At 37.0% G+C, this 26,319-nt stretch overlaps 1 protein-coding gene across 8 annotated transcripts in view; it reads right to left on the bottom strand.

Annotated features, from left to right (window-relative positions):
* The window catches only part of SLC9B2 (solute carrier family 9 member B2), a 43,939-nt gene extending 17,871 nt beyond the window's left edge, over positions 1-26,068 (bottom strand). Inside the window, exons 1-8 of one of the 8 annotated variants that reach the window (XM_074322900.1) lie at positions 25,830-26,068; positions 16,198-16,281; positions 14,245-14,352; positions 13,372-13,552; positions 6,526-6,696; positions 3,418-3,560; positions 2,450-2,577; positions 1,047-1,222 (exon numbers count right to left, since the gene is read on the bottom strand). In XM_074322900.1, coding sequence (XP_074179001.1) covers positions 1,047-1,222; positions 2,450-2,577; positions 3,418-3,560; positions 6,526-6,696; positions 13,372-13,552; positions 14,245-14,334 — 889 coding nt within the window. In that variant the 5' untranslated portion in view covers positions 14,335-14,352; positions 16,198-16,281; positions 25,830-26,068. Of the gene's footprint in view, positions 1-1,046; positions 1,223-2,449; positions 2,578-3,417; positions 3,561-6,525; positions 6,697-13,371; positions 13,553-14,244; positions 14,374-16,197; positions 16,282-24,896; positions 25,626-25,829 lie in introns of those variants that run through there. The other 7 variants (XM_074322888.1, XM_019738894.2, XM_019738897.2 and 4 more) reach the window with 7 other exon arrangements.
* Positions 26,069-26,319: the final 251 nt, after the last annotated feature.

Raw genomic sequence — 26,319 nt, 5'->3', positions numbered from 1 at the left:
ACTCCCTTGCAGTATTTACTGGTGGTGCATTAAAGTCCCAGGCCACAATGGCTGAGTCCATGTCCAGAGTCTGGCTAACATCATCTTCAAACAGACCAGACCCCAGGAAGTGATGTCAGCCCTCAAACCTGCCTGACTGACTCCCACTTTCATATATAAGAAAAAGCTAACCTGGAGTTAAGTGCCACTATCAGGCACTACCCTGGCAAATGAGTTTGCCAGTATTTCTCTCCTCCTAACTTTAATAAAACCTTTTCTTGCCCACTTTGTAGAGTGTTGTGTGAATGCTTTCACCTTTTGTGAACGACCAGGGATTAATTCTATGCCACCACAATAACTACAGGGGGGTGGAGAGAGAATACATAACTGTCTAAGGTGTGTTCCCACTGAATAATCTGAAATTAAATTTAGGCTATCATTACAGTTTGTAAATAATATGAAATTGCAAATCTTATCTTCCACTCTTGGACACAGATTAAAAAATGAACTTAAACGTGTGCTCTGCCAAAGCACAATAAAGGTGTTGAATAATAGTGAGAGAAAAAAATGCCTTCCTCTTTTATTACTACTTAAAACAAAATAAATCCACATCAGGCACTTAAGTATTAATAAGATACTCATTAAAATCATTGTTGTTATTACCCGTAAAATGTTAAAGATGAGGGAACAGAAATTGTTCCTTCTACTTCGACTGCTCTCTGTCATTTGTGCTCACTGAAAAACCTACTCCTCCCTTGTACAAAGTCTCCAAGGTTAAACTTTCCCAGATAGTTCCATGCAGAAAGTGTAGTCCCTTAAACTTTGCTACTTTGCATCCACTCTTAACGTACTTCCCATACCACGTGAGCAGTCTGTGTCTAGTGGGTGAAGAGAGTCAAGACAGGAAGCTAGAGATTCCTCCTTTGGTAGAGAACTAACACTTGGAGTTGCTTTCATTATTTTAATTTGCCATAATCAATCATCAAGCAAACAACCCATGCTTATATCATCACAATCTATGTCTCTGGAACCTGAGAGAACAGCACATTGTGAACTGATCAGTTTACCTGTGGAAAAGGCCATGCCCAAGCATGTGTTGAAGCCAGTGATGGCCAGAATGTCATCAAAGCTGCCAGCAGCCATGAGTAAGGTCGGGACACCTTTTTCAACACCATAGCCTCCTCCCTGCAAAAGGAGCATGGAAGGCACCACGACAGCTGGAGAGACAGCACCTACGACAAAACTAAGCAGGTAGCACTTTAAACATTTATGATAGTATCTTACTCGTCGTCATCATTATTATTGAAATTATAATACCCTCTACTCTTTTAGAGGTTACACTTTAGAGAACCAGTCTTTCAAATGGTGGTGATCCACCAAATCAGAAATACACACACACACACACAAGTCCGACAGAACACTTTTTCCAAGTGTGGCCTGAACTGGAAACACACTTTTGTTGCCTAAAATAGATATATTTATGGGTGGCCTAGAAGACCTAATGGGGTTAGGTCCACCCCCATTTTTTTAGGAATCCACCTTGAAAAAAAACAAAACATTTGTGGCATGAGGTTTAAAAAACATGGCCATGGATTTTTGAATTGGAATCCAGTGATGCTGTGCCTTCTATCAGGACTTGGTATGAAAAATAAGACAACAGACTAGAAGGGGAAGGCCACCATGCAGTGACATCGATACTAATAATAGCAGCAGTGGTAACAGCAGAAGCATTTTATAATGCTTACTATGTGCCAAACGCCACTTTAATCACTTTACATATATTAACTAATTCAATCCTCACAGCAAACCTATGACGTAGCTACAATCAGTATCTCCATTCTGCAAATGAGGATGCAGAGGTACAGGGATTAGATACTTTGCCAAAGAGCACGTACTGGGAAGTCAGAGAGCTGGGATTTGAGTCCAGGCAGTATAGCTCCAGAGTCTTAACCATGAGAAGAACTTACTTCTTGCCTACTTACTAGTACTAAATTCTTACTAAGTACTTTCGTATTTATTTACCTCTCAGGGCCCTTAAGCATTAGAAGTAAGAACTAACAGTGGGGGGTAGACAGCAGCACCACCTGATCACAATAGTCTGGTGACAGAAGAAGGAAGAAAAGAGAGTTGGGTGTTGATCACTGCTGAGGTAGTTACCATCTTTCGTGCAGACTATGAAGTGAGATCCCGCAGCCCTCTCTCCAGCATGGAATCAGGTGTTGGTAAAAGTCAACTACGTCCTCAATAGTTTAAATTGTTATAACCTCTGTAAAACTTAGCACCAACAAAGAAGTATACTATATTTTGAAGTTATAATATTCATATGCTGGAATATCAACAGTTGTAATATTATGCTGGAATATCCACGTTGTGTTTATTGATGTCCTTAAGAAAATGTTATTATGTATTCTCCTGTACAGAAGTAGAAAAAGTCCTAGCATATTTTCATAGGACAAGGAAAAATCATTACCCCAGTATAAATGCCCACTGCCACGGTAAACCCATTAGGAAGTGGGCAAGAAGAGCAGATGTACAAGCCTCCACAAGACAAGGACCCATGGATAACCGTACACAAACACCCTTCAGTTTCTTCAGAGCCTGAAATAGAAAAATAGACATACTAAAATAATCTAAAGACATGCAAAGAAAATGACATTAAATGCTTTTTCTTCAGTATTCAGACCATGTGTAGATCATCATGAATTTTATTTAACAAACATTTCAGTATTCTAAGTTTTAGAGATAACTTATTTAGTTCTCATAGCAACCCTATGACATAGGTAATATTATTACCACCATTTTTTAGATGTCCTCATCTGAAAAGGCACAAGTTAAAATCATGTGCCCAAGATCATGAAATTGGTGAGTTGTGGAGCTAGGTGTGAATCCAGGCAAGCTGCTTATAATCTGCACACTAGTTGGTCTAACCCTCTCGGTGTTAGGTCTATGTACAATCTGTGGGCCCAGAATGAACCTAAGTTAAAGACCTTCATCCCCAAGAACATTCATTCTCACATTCAAAAACATACGTGAATAGAAGCATTTCAAGAAAGCAACTTGAGACTCATTTTATAGACTAGGCAGTTTCCTGAGCCAGTATAGTTAGCCCTGAACACTTGTATAGGGCTTTGCACACCACAAATATCATGTCTTCTCTCTCACCACCATTATTATAACTGCGGCCTATATCTCTGTCAGAGAAAGGAAGAGCCTTTATTCTTGGTGCTGTCCTTGACAGACAGTAACTCCACTTTTCTCCAAGAAAGAATATGGGAACATCTTCCGGGGATAGTGCTGCATGAAATAAATTGCATTCTCTTCTTGAGAATGCCATACAAAGTGTCCACATCCATTTCCTAAAGCTCAGTGATTCTAAATACTTGTAGTATTGGAGGAACAAAATTCCCAGGCCATAGTTAAAAGTGTACACTTCAATACCTTTGAATCAAGCCCAAGGCCAGCACGAACCAATATGACAGACAGGGCTATGCTTCTCAAAGAGGAGGACCACTTGTGCCTGATCTGTACATTATCACTGATGACAGGGATATTTCTGAGGAGAAACCCAGCAAGGAGCATGCCTAGAATGGAGAGGTCAAATGACACTTTAGTTAGTTTTCAAATACAGAAAATATTTTTCAGCACCTTAGATGTGAAAGAGACTACCTTATAATCTCAGGACCACTTCCTTTATGTTTAGCCCCTAGATAAAATTATGTTAAACTTTAAAAATTACAACAATACGATAAATGAAAGGAGCTATGAAAAGGTTTTAATATGTAGACAAAAATGATAGATTCGAATAACTGAATTGGAAAGAGAGAAACAGAATGCAGTGTTTGGATAAAAGGTGTGATCAAATTCTAATTATAAAATGTTGTAATAAAAATCCCAATTCAGTCATCCCTTTGTATGCAACTAGCAAACAGCTCCTGAAATTATTTGCTACGTCAGATTATCTGAAATATCAATCAATACCTACATGGGCTCTATTTTAACCTTTAAATCAGATAATTTAATAAAAAACACATAACCTGCTTTACCACAAAGGCTTAGCAATGAGTTATGATGAAATGGACATTGAGCTGTCCTGTCCTCTGGGGCCTCTTCTTTCAATCATTTGGCACTTACCAAATGCCGTCAGTATTTGAGACACTGGAGAAAGTATTAGAGATTTAATGAACAAACACTCGGTATTACACCTCAACCAGCTTCAGCCTCCAGGGGAGCAAGACAAACTGACAGTCTCAATTTTATGGCAGTATGAGGAGGCGTTGTACAAGCTGAGACAGGATGGCTGAGTCAGACGGTCCAGAAGGGAAAGGTGATGAAGACAGGGCTGGGGGAGTAGAGAAGTCTATGGGAGACACAGCAGTTTCTTCCAATGCATGAAGAGAAGGTGAGACACATGCTAACTTTTGGAGTGTGACTGAGGAAGCTGAGTAGCTGGGAGAGAACTCTGCCATGGTGGATACCACATGCCTGTTGCATAACGGGGAAGATTTCCCTGTCAGACACAGCGAGGCTTCTGCCCTCCCTTTTCTAGCAGGACCCTCTTCGCACCATGTCTTATCAGCACCACATATTAAATGACTGAAATTTACTAAAATTGGGGTGCTTTACATGTAAGCTACAAGAATAGAGACGAATTATAAGTATAGCTTTTTGTGACTTGCTTCAGACACCATTAGGCAAGGAAGCATCACTCCCAGGCATCTCTCATCACCGCCATTTTATCTAGAAGAAGGTCTTAAAAGTTCTGAAGTCTGCAGTCATGGTCTTTCAAGAATTTTTGAAAGTATGAACTAGCCTATAGTAGCTGTTTTTAAAAGAATAATGATGATAATAGTATACGCTCATGGTAAAATTAAAACATTACAGACAAGGGTAAAGTAACAACTACATGCCCTGCCCCAAATGCAACGTTCCATCTTCATTCCCCAAAGGTTGCCATTGTGAAGGGTTTTCTGTGCCCTTCCAGGAAGTTTCTCTACCTATTTAAGCATGCCTCTGTGTGTGTGTGTGTGTGTGTGTGTCTGTGTGTCTGTGTGCTCTTTTGTGTTGGACACAAATGGGAGCATATTTATATACCAGTGTGCAATTGGTTCTTTTCCCAGTTAACCATATATCCTGGACATATTCCCAATGAAGCACATATATATTTGCCTTATACTTTTGAATACTTGCAATAGTATCTCATTGCTTGGAAATATCATAATTTTTTGGACCTATAATGGGCCAGTTCACATATCAAGTATTTATTAAGTGCCAGACAGGCCAGATCAGTATGATACCTTGGTAATACAGAGCTGAGTTAGACCAACATGGTCCCTGTTCATATGGACCTTACATATTTGTAGGTTCGTGCAAGAATATACACAGGATAATTCCTAGCAGTGGAAATGCTAGGCTCCAGCGTATAGGTGTATATCATTTTTATAGATATTGATGAATTGTTAGCCAAAAATGCTGCACTAAGCTTACATTTCATTAATATGGCAATAGTAATGTACTGAAACTTAAAATGTGGATCTAAACCAGTCCTACAATGATTATTGCATATAATTACCTGAAATCAAAAGGAGTAATAATAATCTTATAAGAACTCAAAAATATATTAACAGTTTCTTCAGGAGTTTTAGGGAAGACAAGGGAGCATTTTTATTCCCAAAATGAATGTGAAAATAATTTATCTGGGACACTGTTTTTTTTGTCAATGGTCTGAGTTGATGTGGCTACCTGATTATGATTTGGCAGGTGTCGCCTTCTTGCCTGTAAGCCCATGGGGGCTTCTCCCTTGGTTGTGAAAGAAAGAACACCTTCTTTGTTAAATATCCTTTTTTTTCTCTCTTAATTTGTATTATCGAAGTGGTTTAAATATGCAAAAATTATCAATACATGGTCAATCTTATTTCATCAATTCCCACGTTATTTTGTAGCAAATCCTTATTGAAAAAAAACTTAGTAGAGAATTTTTACATTAGTTACATCACTAATGAGCAAATATGGTGTCACCATGAATGTTGGTTGATATTTTTGTTTATGTTAATATTAATGAATAAGATAAAAATGAAACAATGAAAATACTTCTTGGGACTTCACTCATTTGTGTAATGTAATTTCAATATATCAAGTCCTGACTTGTAGCATTTGCTGATGCTGTATTATAGATACTTCCACCATGGCCCATGTTAAGCTACCAACATGATGCTACTGGCACACCATTATATAATATTTCCATAATCTCAAGAGCAGAGATAAGGAGAAATGTAGTAAAATAATTAGAACATGACAATTTAGAGTATTTATTGCTTTTGTGGTTAATGCAAGTTATATAGTTGTAAGTATATATAATTTAATTTTTTGAAGTTGCCATGTTTAAGAACTGGCTCACAAAACTCCTCAAAATTTATCAATTTTAGGTGCAGCACAGAAAATACAGAAACAGTTTATGCCTTTATCTCCAAAAGCTTTCCAACCTACTATTTTAAAAATATGATTAATATGATTTACTCTGAAAAAAAAACAAGAGTGTTTAGCACTTACCAAGAAGAGGAGGCAGTGGAGGCAGTGTAGGTAACTTAATGAGCCCCAAAAGTTTACCTCCAATGATGGCACAATAGAAAAGGATTATAATTCCAAATAGGTTTCCTCCTGGAAGGCATTCACTGCCAGTAATTGACCAAACTACAGCCCACAGAAGAACAACAATGGTAACTGAAATAAACCAGGAAAATTAGTTTCTACCCATAAGTGGTTGTATGCAGGTTTTAATATAATCTAAAAATATTTAAAAAATAAACATTGAATACACATACAAATATTTATAACTATGTGTAAGTTTAAAAGAACATCAGTCATACGACAACTGGGTAATTACCAACCATCTAAAGAAATAGGATATTTCCAGTGGATTTGAATCCACTACTGTGCCCTTCCTAATCCCACCGTCCATCTCCTTTCACAGTGCCAGAAGGAACTAGTATATCTCGATTTTTTTTTTACATTTCCTTATTTAAAAAAAATAATTTTACGATAAATATATTACTAGTTAATATTTAAAAGAGAAACAATTACTACCTTTACCTTCTTTGCAGGAACATGAGAATACTTGAACAATTACACTCCAGTATTTTAGTTCTACCTTGAATTAAACATTGTTTCTTTTCTATAGTAAATGTTTGTTTAGAATTACCCACATAGGTACCTATTTTTTAAATCATCATTCACTATGGCATCTCACACCTTTCATTGGGACAATTATCTTGCTGCCCAAAGGATTCCCTTTGGTGGAGTCATTTCTGTTAGAAAGTGAAATATGTTTCCCTATTTAAAAACCTTGTGTTCTACAAATTTGTACACTGAAAACAGAAAGGCTCATGGGAAAAACAGAGTTCGGCAGATCACTTAAAACATAAAACTTGTGGCCAAAGAACTAACAAAAACAGTAACAATCCTTAAAAAAGTACCAACACAGTTAAATCTCCACTGACATTTGTATCTCTCACCATCAATCTCTTCTTCACAGACTTAAACCCAGGAACCGCATTTTCTGTTACACGACGTACAATCTTGAGGGCTTTGCTTTAAATAGGGAGTAGTTCCATCAAAATCTGATCCATATTGTAGTCTTCTCCATCAATCAAATATTGATTATATATATATATATATATATATATATATATATATATACACACACACACATATATATATGTGTATATGTGTGTGTGTGTATATATATGTTTTTTGTTTTTTTTATTGGGGAACAGTGTGTTTCTCCAGGGCCCATCAGCTCCAAGTCATTGTCCTTCAATCTAGTTGCGGAGGGCGCAGCTCAGCTCCAAGTCTAGTCACTGTTTTCAATCTTTAGTTGCAGGGGGCCCAGCCCACCATCCCATGCAGGAATTGAACCGGCAACCTTGTTGTTGAGAGCTCGCACTCTAACCAACTGAGCCATCCAGCCGCCCAATCAAATATTGTTTTAATGTTTGGTTTTATTAACTGAGGAAAAAGTATTGACAGTGTCTTCATTTGTACTGTCAGCTTCTTCAGTTACATTAGGTAGCATTTTTTTTTTTTAGTGTTCTGAAAGCGAGCATGCTTATATTTCCAAAATTTATATAAAGTTGCACATATAAGAAGTTTCAGTTATTATTTCCTGAGGCAGTACAAAACAAAATATACATCTTTGAAGCTAAACTTTTCTTAGATCTTAAATTATCCCAATGTTTCGTATATGAGTTACTGGCATCTCAGGCACATGAACCTGGTCTTAGAGAGATTTCTAGTAGACTTTTAGCATTATCTTAACAGCTGGTAGGTACAGTGGAAAACTAAATTCATTGGAAAATAAAATTTCTTGAGGAATCTGTTCGTTAGTATCCTGATAACATTCAAATGTCAGGCCACTCTATTCTTCCCAGAATTAACTGTCAAAGACTTTGAATGACAGGAGACCACCATTCCAAACTCTCTGTATAGATCGAGCACAGTTGAAGCATAAAATGGGGCTCTGGCGGGTCATGGACAAGAGGTAGAACGCAGGATTCAACCTCCTTCTCTGTACCTTCTACTTAGGTGCCCTCTATGATTCGGTGGTTGGGGAGAGGTAACATGTTAGCCTTCCCAAGATTCTGAGACACCCCTGACTCCTTACCTGTCACACAGTCAGTTACCCAGATGAGTATGAAGAAACTCCACATCAGTAAGCTTGGCTCCATCTTCCTGGCACTTAGGATAGGCTGCCAATGTAGGGGCAGTGAAGAAGCCCAATCCTTCTCACCCACCCCCGCCCACATCTTCCGGCAATAGAACTTGAAAAAAACCTGGTTAAAACCATTTCCTGTATTTGAGACTATAGAGGAGACTGTTAGGCACAATTTCCTGGCTGAGGAAATCAGCCTAATACTTTTAGACAGCAAGTCCTGACTATCACAGAGACTGGAGGGACCAGTGGGGACCACAACCCAAATGGATTGATCCTTTCACCCTCATCTTCCCAGCACAATGCTAACAAGAGTCTGACAGGAAACCCAGCATTCTAAAGAGAAAGACCTTTTCTTCATTAGATAGCTTAATGTTGTGGAAAGTTTAAGTCTTTGAAATCCCTAAATCAGCAACTAACTGCCTGAAAAGAAGGCACTTGCACAGGGATTTCAGCTTTTTAAAAGGTAAGGCTTTACCTGTAATTATAAGAAAGCATATACCCGATTCTTCTTTTTTTTCTTTTCAATTCACTTTGCATTCACTTCTACTGCTTGATGGTGAAAAATATTAATGTGCCAGAAAGAATATATACAAAAATGCAAATTGCATATTATACTGACACAATCCATATTTATCATTGCATATGAGCTGATTCATGGTACAGAAACACTTTGCAACAGAGTATGCATTAAGATCTGTTGGTAGTAAATTGTTTCATTTGTCTTCAATTATCTTTATTCTCATTTTTAAGAGATAGATTTTTTTGGGTATACAATTCTAGGTTGAGAGTCACTTTCTGTGAGTTCCTTGAAAATATTATTCCTTGGTTTTTTGGCTTTCACTGTTAATTTTCATTTCAAGTTTAATTTCAGTTCTTTTAGGGAATTTTTCTTTGGCTGTTTTTGAGTATGTTATATTTAGGTCTGGCTTCCTTTTGGTTGGCTTAGTTTTTATGTTTTTCTTTAATTCTGGAAAATTCAGTCTTTATGTCTTCAAATATTTTCTCTTCCCCATGCTTCCTATTCTCTTCACCTAGATATATGATTATTCACTCTTTTTTGTGTTGCTAACCCTACTTTCCATATTTTCCATCTATGTCTGTATATACTGCATCCTAGATACTCACTTTAGATTTATTTGCTAGTTCACCAATTCTCTTATCACTTAATCTGCTGCCTTATTTAGCCATTGAGTTTTAAATTTCAATTACTACCATGTTTCCCTGAAAATAAGACCTAGCCAGACAATCAACTCTAATGTATCTTTTGGAGCAAAAATTAATATAAGACCTGGTCTTATTTTACTATAAGACCAGGTATAATATAATATAATATAATATAATATAATATAATATAATATAATAAATATAATACTGGGTCTTAATATTAATTTTTGCTCCAAAAGACACATTAGAGCTGATTGTCTGGCTAGGTCTTATTTTTGGGGAAACACAGTATATCTTTCATTTCTAGAAATTCAATTTGGTTCTTAGAAAATATCTGTTCATTTTTTAAATAGCTACATGTTTTGTACTCATATTTGCTATCTCACCTTAACTTCTTTACAGAAATCGAAAATAGTTTATATTCTATTTTCTGAAAATGCAAATTTTTGAAATGTTTCCTGTGCATGTTGTGATTTTTCTTTGTTTGTATTTTTGTGCGAGTGACCTCTTCCTTAGAACTTTATCTTTGAGAATTGTTGGAGATTTACATTGAATGTGAGTTTTGTCAGGTAGGATCTGAATTCACTTCTACAGTGTACTTAGACATTTGTAATCAGAGGCTACTGTAGACATATTCTCAGCTTGATTTTTTTCTGTGAATTTGGAGCACAAATCAGCATGAAGTTGTATATTTAATGATGACTCTCCCTTTCCCAGTCAGCCCCGTTGAGACAGGTTTAGTTGCAGGCCCCATCTGCAAGACAGGTTTACCTCAAATTCACCATCACATTGGATTCCAACATTGTGTGGGTGAGGGAGGATTTCTCCTGTTACACTTCTTCCAACCTGGGCAGGCTTTAGCATAGCCTCCTATACTCTCAAGAGTCTCAAAATGAATCTCAAGTTCATTGGTGTTTTACAGAATCCTCTAGGGTGAAAGCCAGATTGAGTACTTATTTATCTCTTTTACTAATACTTTGTTTTGGTGTCTGATGATTTCATGTTTTCTTGACAGGCAAAAGGTACATTGAAAAAGACTTAAAATATTTTTTTCCTAATCACAGATGGGGCCGACTGGGTGGAAGAACAATAGGCAAGTGTTGTGTGTTCTAGCACTTTTATTCCAATTGCCTGTTCAGGTTGTTTTCCCATTTTGCTATTCATCCTTATTGTAGTGATCTGTCGTAGCTTTAAAAATATGTAAATAGTAACCTTTTATCTACCATGCAGATTAAAATTTGTACCGATTTCCTTTGTAAAAAAAATACACATATATTTTTTTCAGATGTTTTCATTGGTAGAAGTGAAAAGATTGTTCATTGAGTCTTGTTACCATATTGCTAGAGATGGAATACTATGTCCCATTGTTCAAACCCTCACAGAATTATCCCAGATTTTCTAGGCTTATGATGCTATTGCAGTGAAACAACTAAAGGGCCTTTAGTATTTTCCAACTGGCTATAAGGGCTGAAATTCCTATGCAGTTTTGGAGGTACAATAGGAAAGCAAGAATTGCCAGCTCCTAAATTTTACTTTATTACAGTATAAACTCAACTTTATACTAAATTCAGCAAGGCAGAATTAGGAGCTTTCTACTTCAATGGAACTTTTAATATCTCATATATGAGACCTGGTTACCCATTTATTGATGGGAACAAATTATTACTGTGTCAGTAAATACATATTGGTAATATAAATTATATATTGATGAGAATAAATACTGTATCAATTTAAACAATTTTTTTCTACTTTAAGGCCACTTTTTAAAAAATTTAAAACTCCCTTTCTTTTCCCATATTCAAAATGCAGTTCTAAATCCATAGTAAATGTACATTTATAAGGTTTCTCTAAAGCACATTTAATTCAGTAAATTTGTTTCTCATTTACGATTTTGAAAAATTGTTTTTTCACATGTAAGATTTACTTCTTAAGGGGGGAGGCGGGTGGGAGATGAGGGTAAGGGGGATCAAATATATGGTGATGGAAGGAGAACTGACTCTGGGTAGTGAATACACAATGGGATTTATAGATGATGTAATACAGAATTGTACACCTGAAATCTATGTAATTTTACTAACAATTGTCACCCCAATTAAAAAAAAAAAAGAATATCTATGTACATATACTGAATATATACATGAAGGAGTATATGAAAAAAGCAGTTTTATAAGCCTCAGGAAGAGAAGTACAGGGAAACAAGTGAGAAGGTTTTTATATATTGTATAAGTATACTTACATACTGTATCTGGCACCTTTACGGATAATGATAGAATTTTAAAAAATAAGTCTCAAAATCACATCAGTCAATTATACCCTTTCCTTATTTCAATCTGTATTTATTTTACCATAAATGTTTTAACTAGAAATGTACCATAATTTGAATGGTAAAAGTTTTAAAAAATAATAATAAGGATAAAAAGGAATTACATTATGTTGCCATATCAACTATTGTATATTTTGGAACATGGTTTCTCCACATGTTTTAAAAGAAGTTTGAAAATTTTTTTCTCATGCTAGTTTAGAAACTTGCCTGATTTTATTGAAAACATATCTAGAGCCTAACGCATAAGGTATTATACTTGGCTTCCATTGCTCCACTTGAGAATGGTAAAAGTATCTTTCAGAGCTCCCAAATGAAATGTAACTATAAAGAAGAGAATCTGATTTTTCAGTAAACATAACTTCTAGATCAAATGTATCATATTCTTTCTTTAACCTATTTACTTTGGGAGGCATTATATTTATTCTAATGAAGCTGCCATTCCTCAACACAATTTTTGAAATTGTCTTTAAATTTGCCTTTATAGACAATATTAAAACCCTTTCTCCTCTTTCCTCCTATACTACACATCCTCCAAAATACATAATACACACAAATACAGTTCCTTTTTGAACAAAAAATAGCAGTACTCAATTTGAACATTCATTTATTCATCAAATTGGTATTAGAATAATGTTTGGCTGCCCGCAAAAACGAAATCCACTCCTAAAAGAAAAATTCCCAAAGAAAAATCTCAAAGATGTTTTAAGCAATAACAGCTCTATTGGCATAAGTCGAATTGTACGCCAAGATCCTTACTTATAAAATGACATGATTCATTTGGAAGTATAAACTGAGCTGTGTTCTCCTCAACATTAGTTGCATAAGCTTACAGTAATAACAACCAACATTTATGTAGTGCTTCTCACAAGAGCTCTAACATAACCTTGTGAAATTACTCAGATACAGAAAAGGAAAAGGCCCTTGATCCCTACTCTTTTCCTCCTCCTGGCAGCTGGGATGATGGTGACCATAGTACTTTAGGAAGCCTGTGTGAAAGACGGTGGAGCCCTTCAGCCTGGGCTCTTGAATGACTGTGTGGAGTCGAGCTACATACCACTGTGAATTGTCCCATAGTAGTTTTTGAGAGGGGAGTCAACTTCTTTTTGTCCTTGAAACCATTTTATTTTGGAATCTCCCATTATATAACAACTTCATCTTTTACCCTCTCTCTTTGAACTCATCCTTACCATTTACATACCATTTGTTATTACTCTATCCAGTGAACCACGTGGAGGGCAAGCGAATGTTTGCCTTAGTCTTTGAAAATGATTTGATTCAGTTGGTGGTTCTTGTAGCCTTTTTTCACTGCTAGTCAAAAGGTTACTTCCTTCTGTTGGTTCATTTCCATCTACAACTTTGATGTTCATAACTGTTTCCTCCTGTGTTTCAAGCAATTAAAAAAATCCTTAATACTGTATATTTGCTATACATTTTTTTAGTTACTGAGATATGATATCACAAGTCAAATTCCCATTATGTATTAGAAACAAGGCTAACATTTTAAAGGGGAAATACACAGCTTTATTACTAGCTAATTAGCTAATGCTTGAAATAAACACTATGTTGGGAGTGTTTACCATTGAGTCACTATTTGTATCATTATAAATGCTTAAGTCACATAAAATTTCATTATGTTTTGTAATACCAGGTTTAAAATTAGCCTATTTAAGATATGATGCAAGGCAATAGTTGGTAAATATATAACAGTGGTTCAGTAAAATATACTATTTGTCATGAAAACAAATTCACATTCACTTATCTACTTGAATTTAAGCAATAAAAAGAGAGAAGGAAGAAACCAGAACCATACTAGAGGTTGGGTTGAGAACACACAGAATTTCACGGGTTCTCCATTTTTCCAGCCTCATATTAAGCCAGCTGCTAATGAATATCTGAAAAGCTGGTATTCACACCTAACCTGAACTGCACGAATTCTGGGATTAGAAATGGGGAGAACTGTTAACTGAGTGATAGAGAATGAAGAGAACATAATTCTGTCATAGACTTGGAAATATATAGTCTCTTCCTTAAAGAAACAGTTGGGATGTTCTCCATTTAATCATAGATTTACCTGTGTTTCTTGATATGTAGAAGCTGTGTGATTCACTCCTGCTGATGGTTCCAATTCTTCACCATCAATTGTTTTATCTTGATCCCCCATGATTTATAATTAAGATGGCTGAGGGACAAAGAATAAGATCTGTATTGAGGAGAAATAGTATAGATATAGAACAGCAATTTGAGATTTAAATGAATAAATTAAACAGCAATTTGAATCAATGAATAGTACTTATTTTTTCCCTTAGAACTCTGACTGGCTGAAATATTTTAAAGTAGACTATTCTTAATTTTCAATTGCTAATCTTTTTGTTATTATTAAAATATCTTATCCTAATTCTTATCTACCTTTTTATTTCTCTTGAAAAAGCCTTTGTTGACCATCATACTTTTTATGATTTCTTTCCCACATGTCTTTTTTGAGTTCTACTTCAAATATTCCAAGTAATATTACCATTAAATAGTCCACTCTAATGGACCAACTCAATGAAACAGAAAAGCTCCAGCTGATTTTCCAATGTTGATGAGGAAATGAGTCACTAAAGAGAAATCAATGGATTCCATCATTTTCAGAGAAACTACACTCACTAATTCCTGCCTGTTTCTTATTTCTAAATAAAAGTTAAGAAAATACAACAATATTGATTTGAGTAGCCATAATGTCTTAGACACTGTAAAAAGTACAATGATAGTCACTTGCTAGTTATTGTGGGCAATTCAAAGATACCAAAACATACTCTTTGTTCTCTATAGGCTTACAGTATGACAGAAAAAAAGAAAAAGAACCAACAACTTAATACTAAGTAACTAAAAATCTTATAAGGCAGACCTATATGTTGCTCCATCAACACCCACCACAATGCTTTCTCCTTGGGCTTCTGATACTATCTAGGCTGAGAACGAAGTACTCCAATTCCTAGCCACTTTGCAGTTAGAGGTGGCCATGTGTCAGAGCTGTCTGTAATGAGACACAAGTGGCAGTCCCTGGGGAGGGCTTTCATTCCCAAATAATAAGGCAAAGCTTTCGAGGATCATACTGTTTACTTTTCGCCCTCTAACATTTCCATTCTTCTTCCTAGAATCTAGATACATTACCTGGAGGGCCAGCAGCCATCTTTCAACCATGAGACTACAAGGCCCTGTACCAAAGAAGGTAGGTAAGTAAGACCGGAGGATCTGGTTCCTTGATGACATCCTTGAGTCACTGCATCAGTCCTGGTCTGCCAGATTTGAGGTAATTGTTTACACCACTATCAGTCAAGTTTTCTTTTTACTAGTAACCAAACTTTTTCCTAATGCAACAAGCATGATGAATATTATAATAGAGGTAAAAACTACAAACTTTGGTACAACCAAAGAAAAAAATTATACAAGAGAAGGGAAAAATCTAATTCAACACATATTTGTGTGCCTAATATGTGCCAGGCACTATGCTAGGCCATAAAGACAAGGGTTAATTAGATAGGATGGCTGCCCCAAGGAATCATTTTCTGTTTAACAAAGCGCCAAGATGTCTGCATTTAAAATTTCAAAGAAAACTATATCCTTTCCACTACTACCACCATCATCACCACAACTACCATTTTTCTTATTATACAAAACACAATGTTAGCAAGAGTGGCATCTCAAAAAAACTTTAGTTTGATTTTTATTTTATATTATATATAGTAAATGCATATATATATATATATACACATATACATATATACACATATATACATATATATGTATATATATACCTATATATATGAATACATGTGTACATAGGTGTATACAATTTTTTAAATTTAAAAACTTACTCCAAAATTTAAACTCATAATGAGAAAGAATGGCATTTTGACAGGAAAATGATGTTGGCCTTAGAAAATCCTTGTCTTGAAGGCATAGAGGCATGAAAGCCAGTTGGGTGTAAGGCGAAACTTTACTGGGTCAACAAAACAATTAGGTGAGCCAGTAACTTCCTTACCAGTTTGAATTGGGTTTCTTTCAGTTGCTACAAAATGAATCCTTAGTAAGAACCTTCATACTTGAATTGGCCCTGAAGGGTTCCCTGTATAATAACAAGTTTAGAAAGGTGATTTTACATCTTCTAGAAGATGAAAAGGAAAAATGATATGAAAATATTTCCTGTTTTAAAAGGCATTAAAATATATAGTACAGTTTAGAGATTTTCTTTAAAGAGAATGTTAAAATAAAAAAAAGTTTGGCATTCAATAAAATAGGTGTCAGTTATCCAGAACATCAAGTGAAATACTTTGTTTTTCAACAATGTTGTTTAAGAGAAATACTGTAGTTTATGGACTTTATTTTTTCATTGTGTTCATGGAAGTCTTTTAAAATCCTTGGTTCCAGTGAAGGTTCAAGAGCACTGTTAGATCTGATTTAAAAGCTCCCAGCACAAGAAACAAAAATGTAACTATGTGAGATGATGGATGTTAACGAAACTTACTGTGTTAATTATTTCACAATATATACACACATGAAATTATTATGCTGTATACTTAAACTAATATGATGTTACACGTCAATTATATCTCGATAAAACTGGGGGGGGGTGAGAATTGATCTGAGATGTGGGTTTCTGCAATGGAAATATTAAAAAATGGGGAAATACGAATAAATTAGATAGCTTCCAAGTACCAAAGAATCATAGTTTACTGGAATAATAAAAGTTGAAAAGGTCGTTAGAAATTACCTACTCTAATCACTTTGATATTCAAATGAGAAAACTAAAGCCTAGAAAAGCTAAATAACTTTTTTCAACTAACATAGACAGTATCAGCCAAGCCTCAAAGTAAAACTGTATAAAAACTCCTAAAATGAGAGTTTTTTAATCTATATTTTTGACTTTATATCATTTCTACCAAATCACTGCATTATATTTTTACATTTTTTGCTGTAATATTTTGTTTAAAATCGCACTCATATATACCCATAAAGTTTGCAAATACATTCCACAAGAAATTTTAAAACACATTCTACAATATAATATTTTTATTTTCTATCTTGTATTATTTTTAGCTTTATTCTTTCCCATTGTTATGGATGTTATAGAGCTTATCATAAACAAACAAACAAAATACTAATCCATTTCAGTCGCACAACATTGGTAACAAAATGAATAGAAATAGAACTTCCATTCTCATGACATTGATACATATTCTCAATAACCAGCTAAGTGGTCACTTGCCACTTACGTATGCCTTAAGAGTAAGAACTAAGGTGCTTTTCTTTTTAAAATATTCAGTTAAAATGAGACGCTTTGAGGGATTTTTGTATATCAGATAATTATACTGAAAACTAGGAAGGCAAGGTATATTTTAAACACTAAACGTGCCTATTCTCAGAAGCAACAGTTTTCTTTTCTGATTCTCAATCAAGATATTGTATTATTCAGACTGATATACAACCTGTAAACAATATTAGGTAAAAATTTATCCTGTGTCAAATGGTGAAATTACATAGATTTCATAAATTCAGTAAATAATGTGAATTTACTGAATTCAAATTTACTGAATTCAAAGTTCTGTGACTCAAATATATATTTCCATAAAAGAATAAGGCTCGTCCTAAGCCACGGGACGTGGCTGTTATGATGCTGTGCTTGCATACTTGCTTCTAGGTTAGTAGGTGAAGTGTTTTCTAAAAACATATGCAAAGGCTGGTGGCCATTCATGGCTTTCTTTAGCATTCTCAGTAGAGAGAATTTACTACAGGACTGATACACACAGTTGGAAATTATCTTGGCTTAATCTGAGCTTTATTTAACAGTATTAAGGACATGTGCCACCAAAATCATAGAGCTGTGAACGTCAAAGGAACCTTAGTCTTTCCTCCACACTTGAGAGAAAACTATAGATGAAGAATAACACATCAAGAACATGAGCAGTTCTGTATTTGTCTATGTGTGAACAATAGGAAAAAAGTCTGTTAACAGTAGTTGCTTTTGGGGAGTGAACTGGAATTGGCATAGTCTTTATTCTCCATATCCTCATTTTTATTCTCTGTAGTTCTGTATTGTTAGGACTTTTATGAGAAGATTTTCTTATGTAATTTAAAATATATCAAAACAGAATTACGCAATTCTTAAAGTTTGGAGAATAGAAAATGATACAGCTTTCCTCGGTAATAATATTTTTCATAGACAGAATCAGGTAATTTGATTTTAGGTAACTTAATCCCACTTGCCACAGTTTAAGGTCATTTTTTTGTTTTTCTGGTTTTCAAAGATGGGGAACTGCCTAGAATCTCCTACAGTAGTATTTTTCAAATATATTTTAAGCCAAAAATCTTCCATCAAATGAAACCTTATCTTGAAATCCAACAAATGGGATAAAGGTGGAGCTGCAGGAGCCCTGTCCACTCAACCCGTTCCTCCTGGCAAGTGAAGCACACATTGAAAAACACTTCTGTAAATATGCTTTCATATACAGAGAAATGTTTATTAAATCAGTCTTCTTGTTTTCAGGTTATTTAGTAATCTAAATGTTTAAAAGTGCTTTCTGTAATATTCCAGAGGAAATAAAAGAACTATCAATTTGCAAATATCCATAGTCTCTTCGCCAAGTAAAATATGCTTACTGTATCAACTGAATTACTGCGAAAAAATCATCATATGGATAAAGACTGGTTATTTCTGTTATTTTTTGTCTGGGAAATGGACAGGCTGTCATTTTTTTTTAATTGTTTGCATACATTTAATTGTCAGTGTTAAAAGCCTCTGGACAAAATTTAGGCTGAAAGATGTTTGAAATTATAATCATAGACCATCCAGAGGCTGATTTCTAGGAGTTTGGCCTGGACATTGAGTTGTGTTTTATTTTATTTTATTTTTTTTTGAAAGCTCCCCAAGTGATTCTAATGTGCAGCTAGGGTAAGGCATCTCTGTACTACCGTGTTTCCCCAAAAATAAGACCTAACTGGAAAATAAGCCCTAGCGTGATTTTTCAGGATGACATCCCCTGAACAGAAGCCCTAATGCGTCTTTTGGAGCAAAAATTAATATATGACCCAGTCTTATTTTCAGGGAAACATGGTAGAATCTGAATCCAGCTTACTGTTTTCGCCTTATGCTCCACTTCTATCCCATTTACTCGAGATTACCTTACTTTGCTTAATACATGCTTGTTTTCACCCTATAATTTTCTTCTTGGTTACCCTGTTTGGTGTGCCTCTCCCAAAGCCTCCCATCTTCAAAGACCATATCTTCTGTGATAATCTTCTTGATGACTCCAGTCCCATAGCAATTTCCTCTGTGCCCCACATTTCAGAGCAGCGATTTTCTAGAACATGGTCCACTTCTTCTATCAAATTTATGAAGCTGTTATGTCTTATTTTTGATATCTTAATGGCATCTAGATTTGTTAACTTTTTCAATCATAATATTATTTGATTTTTCTTTCTTTTTTTCAATCATACTAGAAATTTGTTTCTTTTATGTCTTTCCAAAAAAAACAGCCTTTGGTTTGATCCTCTTTGTTGTTTGTTTTCTAGTTCATTAATTTTTGCTCTTTTCTTTCTTCTACTTTATTTGAGTTTCCTTGGGTTTTTCCTCTAACTTTTTGTGTTGCATTCTTAGCTCATTAATATTTTTTTCACTATGTTTTCTAGTATGTTCATAAAAGGCTGTATATTTTTTTCCAAGTGTTGCCTTAGCTGCATTTCAGTTTTGATTTACTATTTTTGTCTTTCAATATTATGGAAAGTGTTTATGATTGAATTGTTAATAGAAAAAAGTACAGGATGAAATAATAATTATAGAATATGAGCTCCATTCAGTAAAGGAAATGTTTCAAAAGAAAAAAAAAAGAAAGCATACTTTTAAAGCACATACAGAACAAATACTGCCCACATAGTATGGCATAAAGCAAGCATCAACAATAGAAAGTCTTTATCTTACAAATCAAGTTTTTTGAACAAAAAGACAGCCTCAAACTCTATACATTTGGAAACTTTAAAAAAAATTCTAATTTATGGTTCAATGCATAAATCCTAAAGGAGGGGCTGGCCTGGTGGCTCAGGCAGTTGGAACTCCATGTTCCTAACTCCAAAGGCTGCCGGTTCGATTCCCACATGGGCCAGTGGGCTCTCAACCACAAGGTTGCCAGTTCGACTCCTTGAGTCCCGCAAGGGATGGTGGGCTGTGCCCCCTGCAACTAACAATGGCAACTGGACCTGGAGCTGAGCTGAGCTCTCAATAACTATGATTAAAAGTTCAACAACTTGACTTGGAAAAAATCCTGGAAATACACACTGTTCCCCAATAAAGTCCTGTTCCCCTTCCCCAATAAAATCTTTTTAAAAAAATCCTAATGGAAATGACAGGCTGATACTTAATGGGGTGGTCTGATTGAGAATTTACATGCATTGCTGGAGTCCTTCATGTGCCACACTAATGCCTTTGAAGGAGCATCTCTATGACTATCCAGTAAGTCTCTATAATGATTATAATAATAGAAATCTCCTATCTTTGGAGTTCATTCATTCATGGGCTGAAAGTATAGGTTCTCAGTCTCATGCAATATTTCTATACAGAGCAGAAACCTTCCCATTTCTGGACTCTGCTCATCAACTCAGATCTAATGTTCACTTCCCAAAAAGAGCTGTGCCTAGTAGTGAGGAATTCAGATCAAGCAAACAGCAGGGTTTAAAATTTCCCTGACAATTAAATTACTGAAATGACTAAGAATGTTTCCCCGAACAAGAACACCTTATTTCAGTGTTAGCTGTGCCAACCACGAGACCAAGCTATCAAAGAAAAACAACTGCTATTGTATTTGGTTAATTGATACGGTGATTTGGTTGCATCACCATGAAGTAAAACACCATGTACAAAGAGATATGACTAAAAGAATGTGAGCCCTAGGTAAGAAGGGACCCAATACTTGCCTCTCTCCTTTCTAATCTCTCTCCCCACAAAGGGCAAAGGTATTTAATTGTTAAGTTTAAAATATTATTTCTTGGCCTACTAAAATCAGAATCTCCAGAGACTGAATCTCCCCAAGTATGACAGATAAGACTTACTGCCTACCTAAAAGCCACTGCTCAGGTATGCCAGTGGATCCCTTCCCCACTTCTAGGGATAAATCATAATTGGCTGATACCAATCTCTGTAACACCATTCCTCTTTTCCAGTTGTTGGTTTGTGGCCGAGCATGATTCATTTCTTGCCAATGAAATTTGTGGGCAAGGCCATTGAGGGCCACTGGGTTAGATTTTCCTTTCTAATGAAATGAAGCAAGAGGAGAACCCTCTCCTCTTTTTGTTTTTAAATACCCTTGTATGTGTGTTGGGGGGGTGGGGGTGGGTGGAGCTGTGGATGGAGACTGTGTTTCTTGGAACTCTAGCAGCTATCATTTTCCCATACAGAAAAAGTCAAGATTAGCTCATAGAAAGCAACCGAGACTCTGATACCACTGGGCTACTGAACAAACCCGGGATCTGCGTACCTTCAGACATCTTGTTGTAGGAGAAAACTAAACTTGTATTTTTGGAGACTATTTTGGCCAAATATCCTGTTACTTGCAGCCAAAAGCAGCCTAACCAACAAAACAGGTGATTTTGATGCAGAGCCAGCTCTGCGTAGCTCTGATGAGAAGTAATGATGAAGAATCTCTGGCTTACACCTGTCTACCTATGTGACACGGTGCAACATCTCCATTGAAGATGAACAATCAGAACACTGCCTTTGTATTGCTAATTCTCAAAAATGTCCAGAAAATAACATTTGAGTGCCAAATTTTTAGTGTCATTCTTTTAGTCAACAGAGACTATATAGATTGTAAGGTTATCTATTCCTTATACTGAGATTTTGGAATTCATCTGTTATAGCAGCTAGTGTTACCTTTAGATAATGTAATTATGATGTGAGAAGTGCAGGTATAAACAGGGGAGAGGAGGTATTGCCTTGCTTGGCTGAGGTTAAGTGGTACTTGAATCAAGCCTTGAAAGATGACTTAGTCTTGCAAAGAAAATAAAAACCATTATAGGCAGAGGAACCACACGAATAAAGGATGAAAGGCGAAAAGGAAAGTGCACGTAGGGAATTCTGTGCACAGCTCTATTAATTAAGAGCATTGTGTGCAAGATGTGGAAAGGTCAGAGGAAAATGGAGATGAAAACCCTGTGTGTAAATCCTGCGTCACTGCCTCTTACTTGGGCCATTTTGCACAAGCTAACCAGTCGGGATGTTTCTTCATCTGTAATATGGTGATAATGCCTATGTCACAGACAATCTTAAAGCAGTACTAAGTACATCATAGAGTGCCCATGTGGTCTCCCAATACTTTGTTCCTTTTATAAGACTTTCCTTGAGAAAGAAGTATGCATGTACTGTACTGAAGAGCACAGGCAAGGGAGATCGGTAAATCGAAAGTTTCTAGTCCTTTACATAAACTACAGAAAAATAAATAAAAGAATGAATTTCTAAAAAGGCAAAGACCCTTTATTATATTGACAAGACTTATTTAATAACTTCATAAGGCTGTTACAAACTCTTTAGAACTTATGAATGTGTTTTCCTTAACATGTATGACACATGACTACAAAATACTGAGAACACTTCCTCATTCCACAAGAATACATAGGCAGCTACATTTCCCCGTATACCATGTTCCTAGACTTTATGTGCAAAAGATGTAAACCCTTTTCCCCAGAGGAAAAATCTGTTTTATCATTGGGGTTGGTGTGCTGACCAAGAGTCTGTGGCCTACAAATTATTAGTAAGACCAGTAAATAATTAGACATGAACCAGATATTCAACAATCTGCTGTTGTAGAACATATTCTATAAATGTTTTAGGTGAAGAAATGTCTTACATTATACTTGTAGAGCAAGAGACTTCAGAGATAATCTAATCTACGGGTAACAAACTTAAATGCCTTGGGGGCCAAACTCAAACATGGGGGTCTGTGGCAAGTGGAGAAGGTGCAACTCAACCGAAGGCATTTCAAACACTGCCAGCCCCTGGGTTTAATCTCATGGTTTCATTTCCCATCTAAAGAAACTGAAGAGATTAGGTTTAGGTGACTCTCAGAGGCTACATAGCAAACATATTAATCAGTCAGTGCAGAGCAGAAAACCAAAACCAGTCCAGGTATTTCAAGCAGGAAGAGATTTTATACAGGGAATTAAGTGAACTGTTGAAAGGGCTAGAAGTGCAAGGTGTAGGATGGACCTCCAGGAATGACTTCTAGAATATCAGTAACCGAACAACCAATGAGTGTACTATTTCTGCACAATCAGGAGGTCCCACAGGACTGTGGAATTTAAGAACACCACTGTAGCTGTGACTCCTAGAAGCTGGGATCTGGAAGCTGCCTCGACAGGGAGCACAGAATATGTTCACCACCTGCCTCAACTGCGTCTTGACAGCCATGGAGCTGGTGATTCAACAAGACAGTGCTGACTCTGGCTGTCACCAATGTTAGAAGTTCTTCCCACACTCACATTTCTGGAGACTGAACACTGATGTTTCCAGGAACTTCTTTGCCAACAGAAAACAGCCAAAAATAGCAGGGACATGGCCTCTGCCTCACCCCTGCCCTGGAACTCTCAGGCAAGTGATCCATTTGCCTGACCCTAATTTTACATCCAGAACTCTAACTGGAAGGGAGTATGGGAAATGTTTTAGCTCTCCAGTTTCTTCTGTACAACAAGGCACACTAGAAGCAGTTAGGAATGGACTTGAGTGACAAAATTCCATATCCAGCAGAGGACCTTCTGGTGTAGGCCCCCGAACTCAGACCTACATCACTGACTTCCTCCCACTTATTTTATAATGCCTATAATGGAAATCATAAAAAAAAGGCAAAAACCGAGTCAATAGGGTTATAATTCCAAAGACCTTTATAAGCTAGAAAATACATTATGTGACTTAGTCATTTGTTCACATCATTAGTATAGGGTGAATTACACGACCTTATTACTTGTTAGGTATATTCTGATCCATTGGATTTTGAGCTACTGAATGGCAGAAACTGTATTTCATGCATATTTGTATCTCCTATGTCCCTATGCCTGCTTGGCCCAGAGTAGATACATAGGTGTTTACTGAACTGAAATGTTTCAGCCCTGACTTGGAGAGAAAGAGTAAACCAGAATTTCATGAGAATTGGTGAGCAGCAATGTCGGGTGGAGGCCCCATTACAGAGGACAAATGGGGAAAAGTCTTAGTCTTTCTGTGAAAACAGAGGATGACCTGGCTAAGTAAGGTATCTACTCTGTCTCTGTGCGGGTGTTGTTGATTTCTTGATGAGAAGCTTAAGGAAACAGTGGCTTCCTGCCATTAATCTTTTAATGCAACAAATCACACCAGAGTCTAGGGTGAGATAACAAGTTGATGCCTGGTATGTAGAAAAAAACCACAAACTGCTTTGAGCTGGTGATTCTGTTCTCCAGCCAGTGGGATCTGATGGTTCTTAGTACCTAGGGGTGCTAACCTAGCCCACAGTAGCCACACCCTCTAACTGACTTGAGAATTAAAACAAAAACAAACAAGAAAATTCCTGTCCAACAACACAACAGCAAAGACACCTTCCACTCCATATACAACCACAAAGGGCTGGGCACTCGCTCCGGGTCTTTGGCCTGGCAAGGCCGACAAGTTTCCCGCCGCGGGCGCCGCTTCTTTCTTTGTACCCTCAGTGTTCTTTGCAGGCCACTTACCTCGTGGTCTCCGGCGCAGGCACTCGGCTCTGCCCGACGACTGAAAGATGGGTTAAAAGGTGTGCGGAGCAGGCTCGTCTAGCTCGGGCGCGCTGGGCTTCCCGGGAGCGCATCACTACAGGCGGAACCCCCGGCTGCGATTAGTGCAGTTCTCGGGCCGCTGGGCGCGCCGCGGGTATCTGCGGCCCCGCCTTCCCCGCCGCGCGCTGGGCGGCCCAGCAGAGGGAGACCCGGCCCCGCGACGCTGGAACCCACCCGGGGTGAGCGCCCTCCGCGGGGTTTGGGGTCAGATGGCGCCGGCAAGAGGGGCGCCCGGGAGACCCGGCGGGGAGAGGGGCCAGTTCCCGGGACCTCGTAGTGGCACCATGTTCAGTCTTTTGTTCCCGCTGGGCGGCCTGCGGGTCGTCGGTGCCCGGACCAGTGCGCTCCCCAGGGAAGCTCCGTGGAAAGGTCGCCCCGCGAGCGCATACCCTGGCGCCAAGTCTTTCCTGGTGATGCCGAGACCTTGGGCGAAGACGGTAGTTCTTCAGGAGCCAGGAGTGCGGTCTGGGTAGCCGATGGCTGGGTTTATCGGTCCCTAAACCAACCTCTGTTTTCTGGATTTTAACACCATCTTTTAGTTGTACTTTTTAGAAGAATCTTCTCAGGTGCGGTGGGAAGACAGTTTTCTTCCCTGGTCACCAATTAAGTGGGATAAAAGACTTCTCTCCCTATTATCGCTTCTTTAACACATGCCCTTCTTGCTGTGTATTGTTTTGGATTTAACCTTTCCGTGAGCTGTTTGATTCTTTCTCCTTCAAAACTCACTTCCATTTCCGTTTTCCTTTCTTCTGTTCACCCCCCCACCCCCCAGGCCCAACTAAGTGTGTGTATATACACGCGCGCCCCTTTTGGGATAATTTTCATTTCCTTCAAAAATAAAAAAATTCTTACCTGTTTTTCACTCCTTGAAGCAAGTGCCAATTTTAATCACCTCTTTTCAGGCAAGAGGGAAAATGTCAAATAAATGTCTACACCAGGCAGAAACCACTCATTTTTGTCCTTCAGATTCTCCTTTTGGAAAGAATGGATGAACCTACATTCTGTCCAATAACCTTCTTCAGAGCATCTAAAATGATTATTCTCCTAAACTGAACTCTTCCTTGCCTAAAGCTTGCAAAAGTTCCTGGTGACATTAGCTTCCTCTTACCAAAACAATGAAATACATTTTTCCTTTTCTTCCAGTCATATGATCTTCATTGATACATCACCTGATTTGATTCGCATGACTTTGAAGAACATGGAACTTTTGGGCTAGATTTTACTTGCTTTTATTGTTTATAATGTTTTATTTAGTTAGCTCTGAGAGAACTAAATCTGAGGGAGCATTTGTTAAAATTAGAATGCATTTGCAGAATCATCACTTGTTTATTTAGAATTCATT

Source organism: Rhinolophus sinicus, linkage group LG02 (assembly GCF_036562045.2).
Source record: "Rhinolophus sinicus isolate RSC01 linkage group LG02, ASM3656204v1, whole genome shotgun sequence".
Taxonomy (NCBI): Eukaryota; Metazoa; Chordata; class Mammalia; order Chiroptera; family Rhinolophidae; genus Rhinolophus; species Rhinolophus sinicus.
This window is presented reverse-complemented; position numbering and strand designations above follow the sequence as displayed.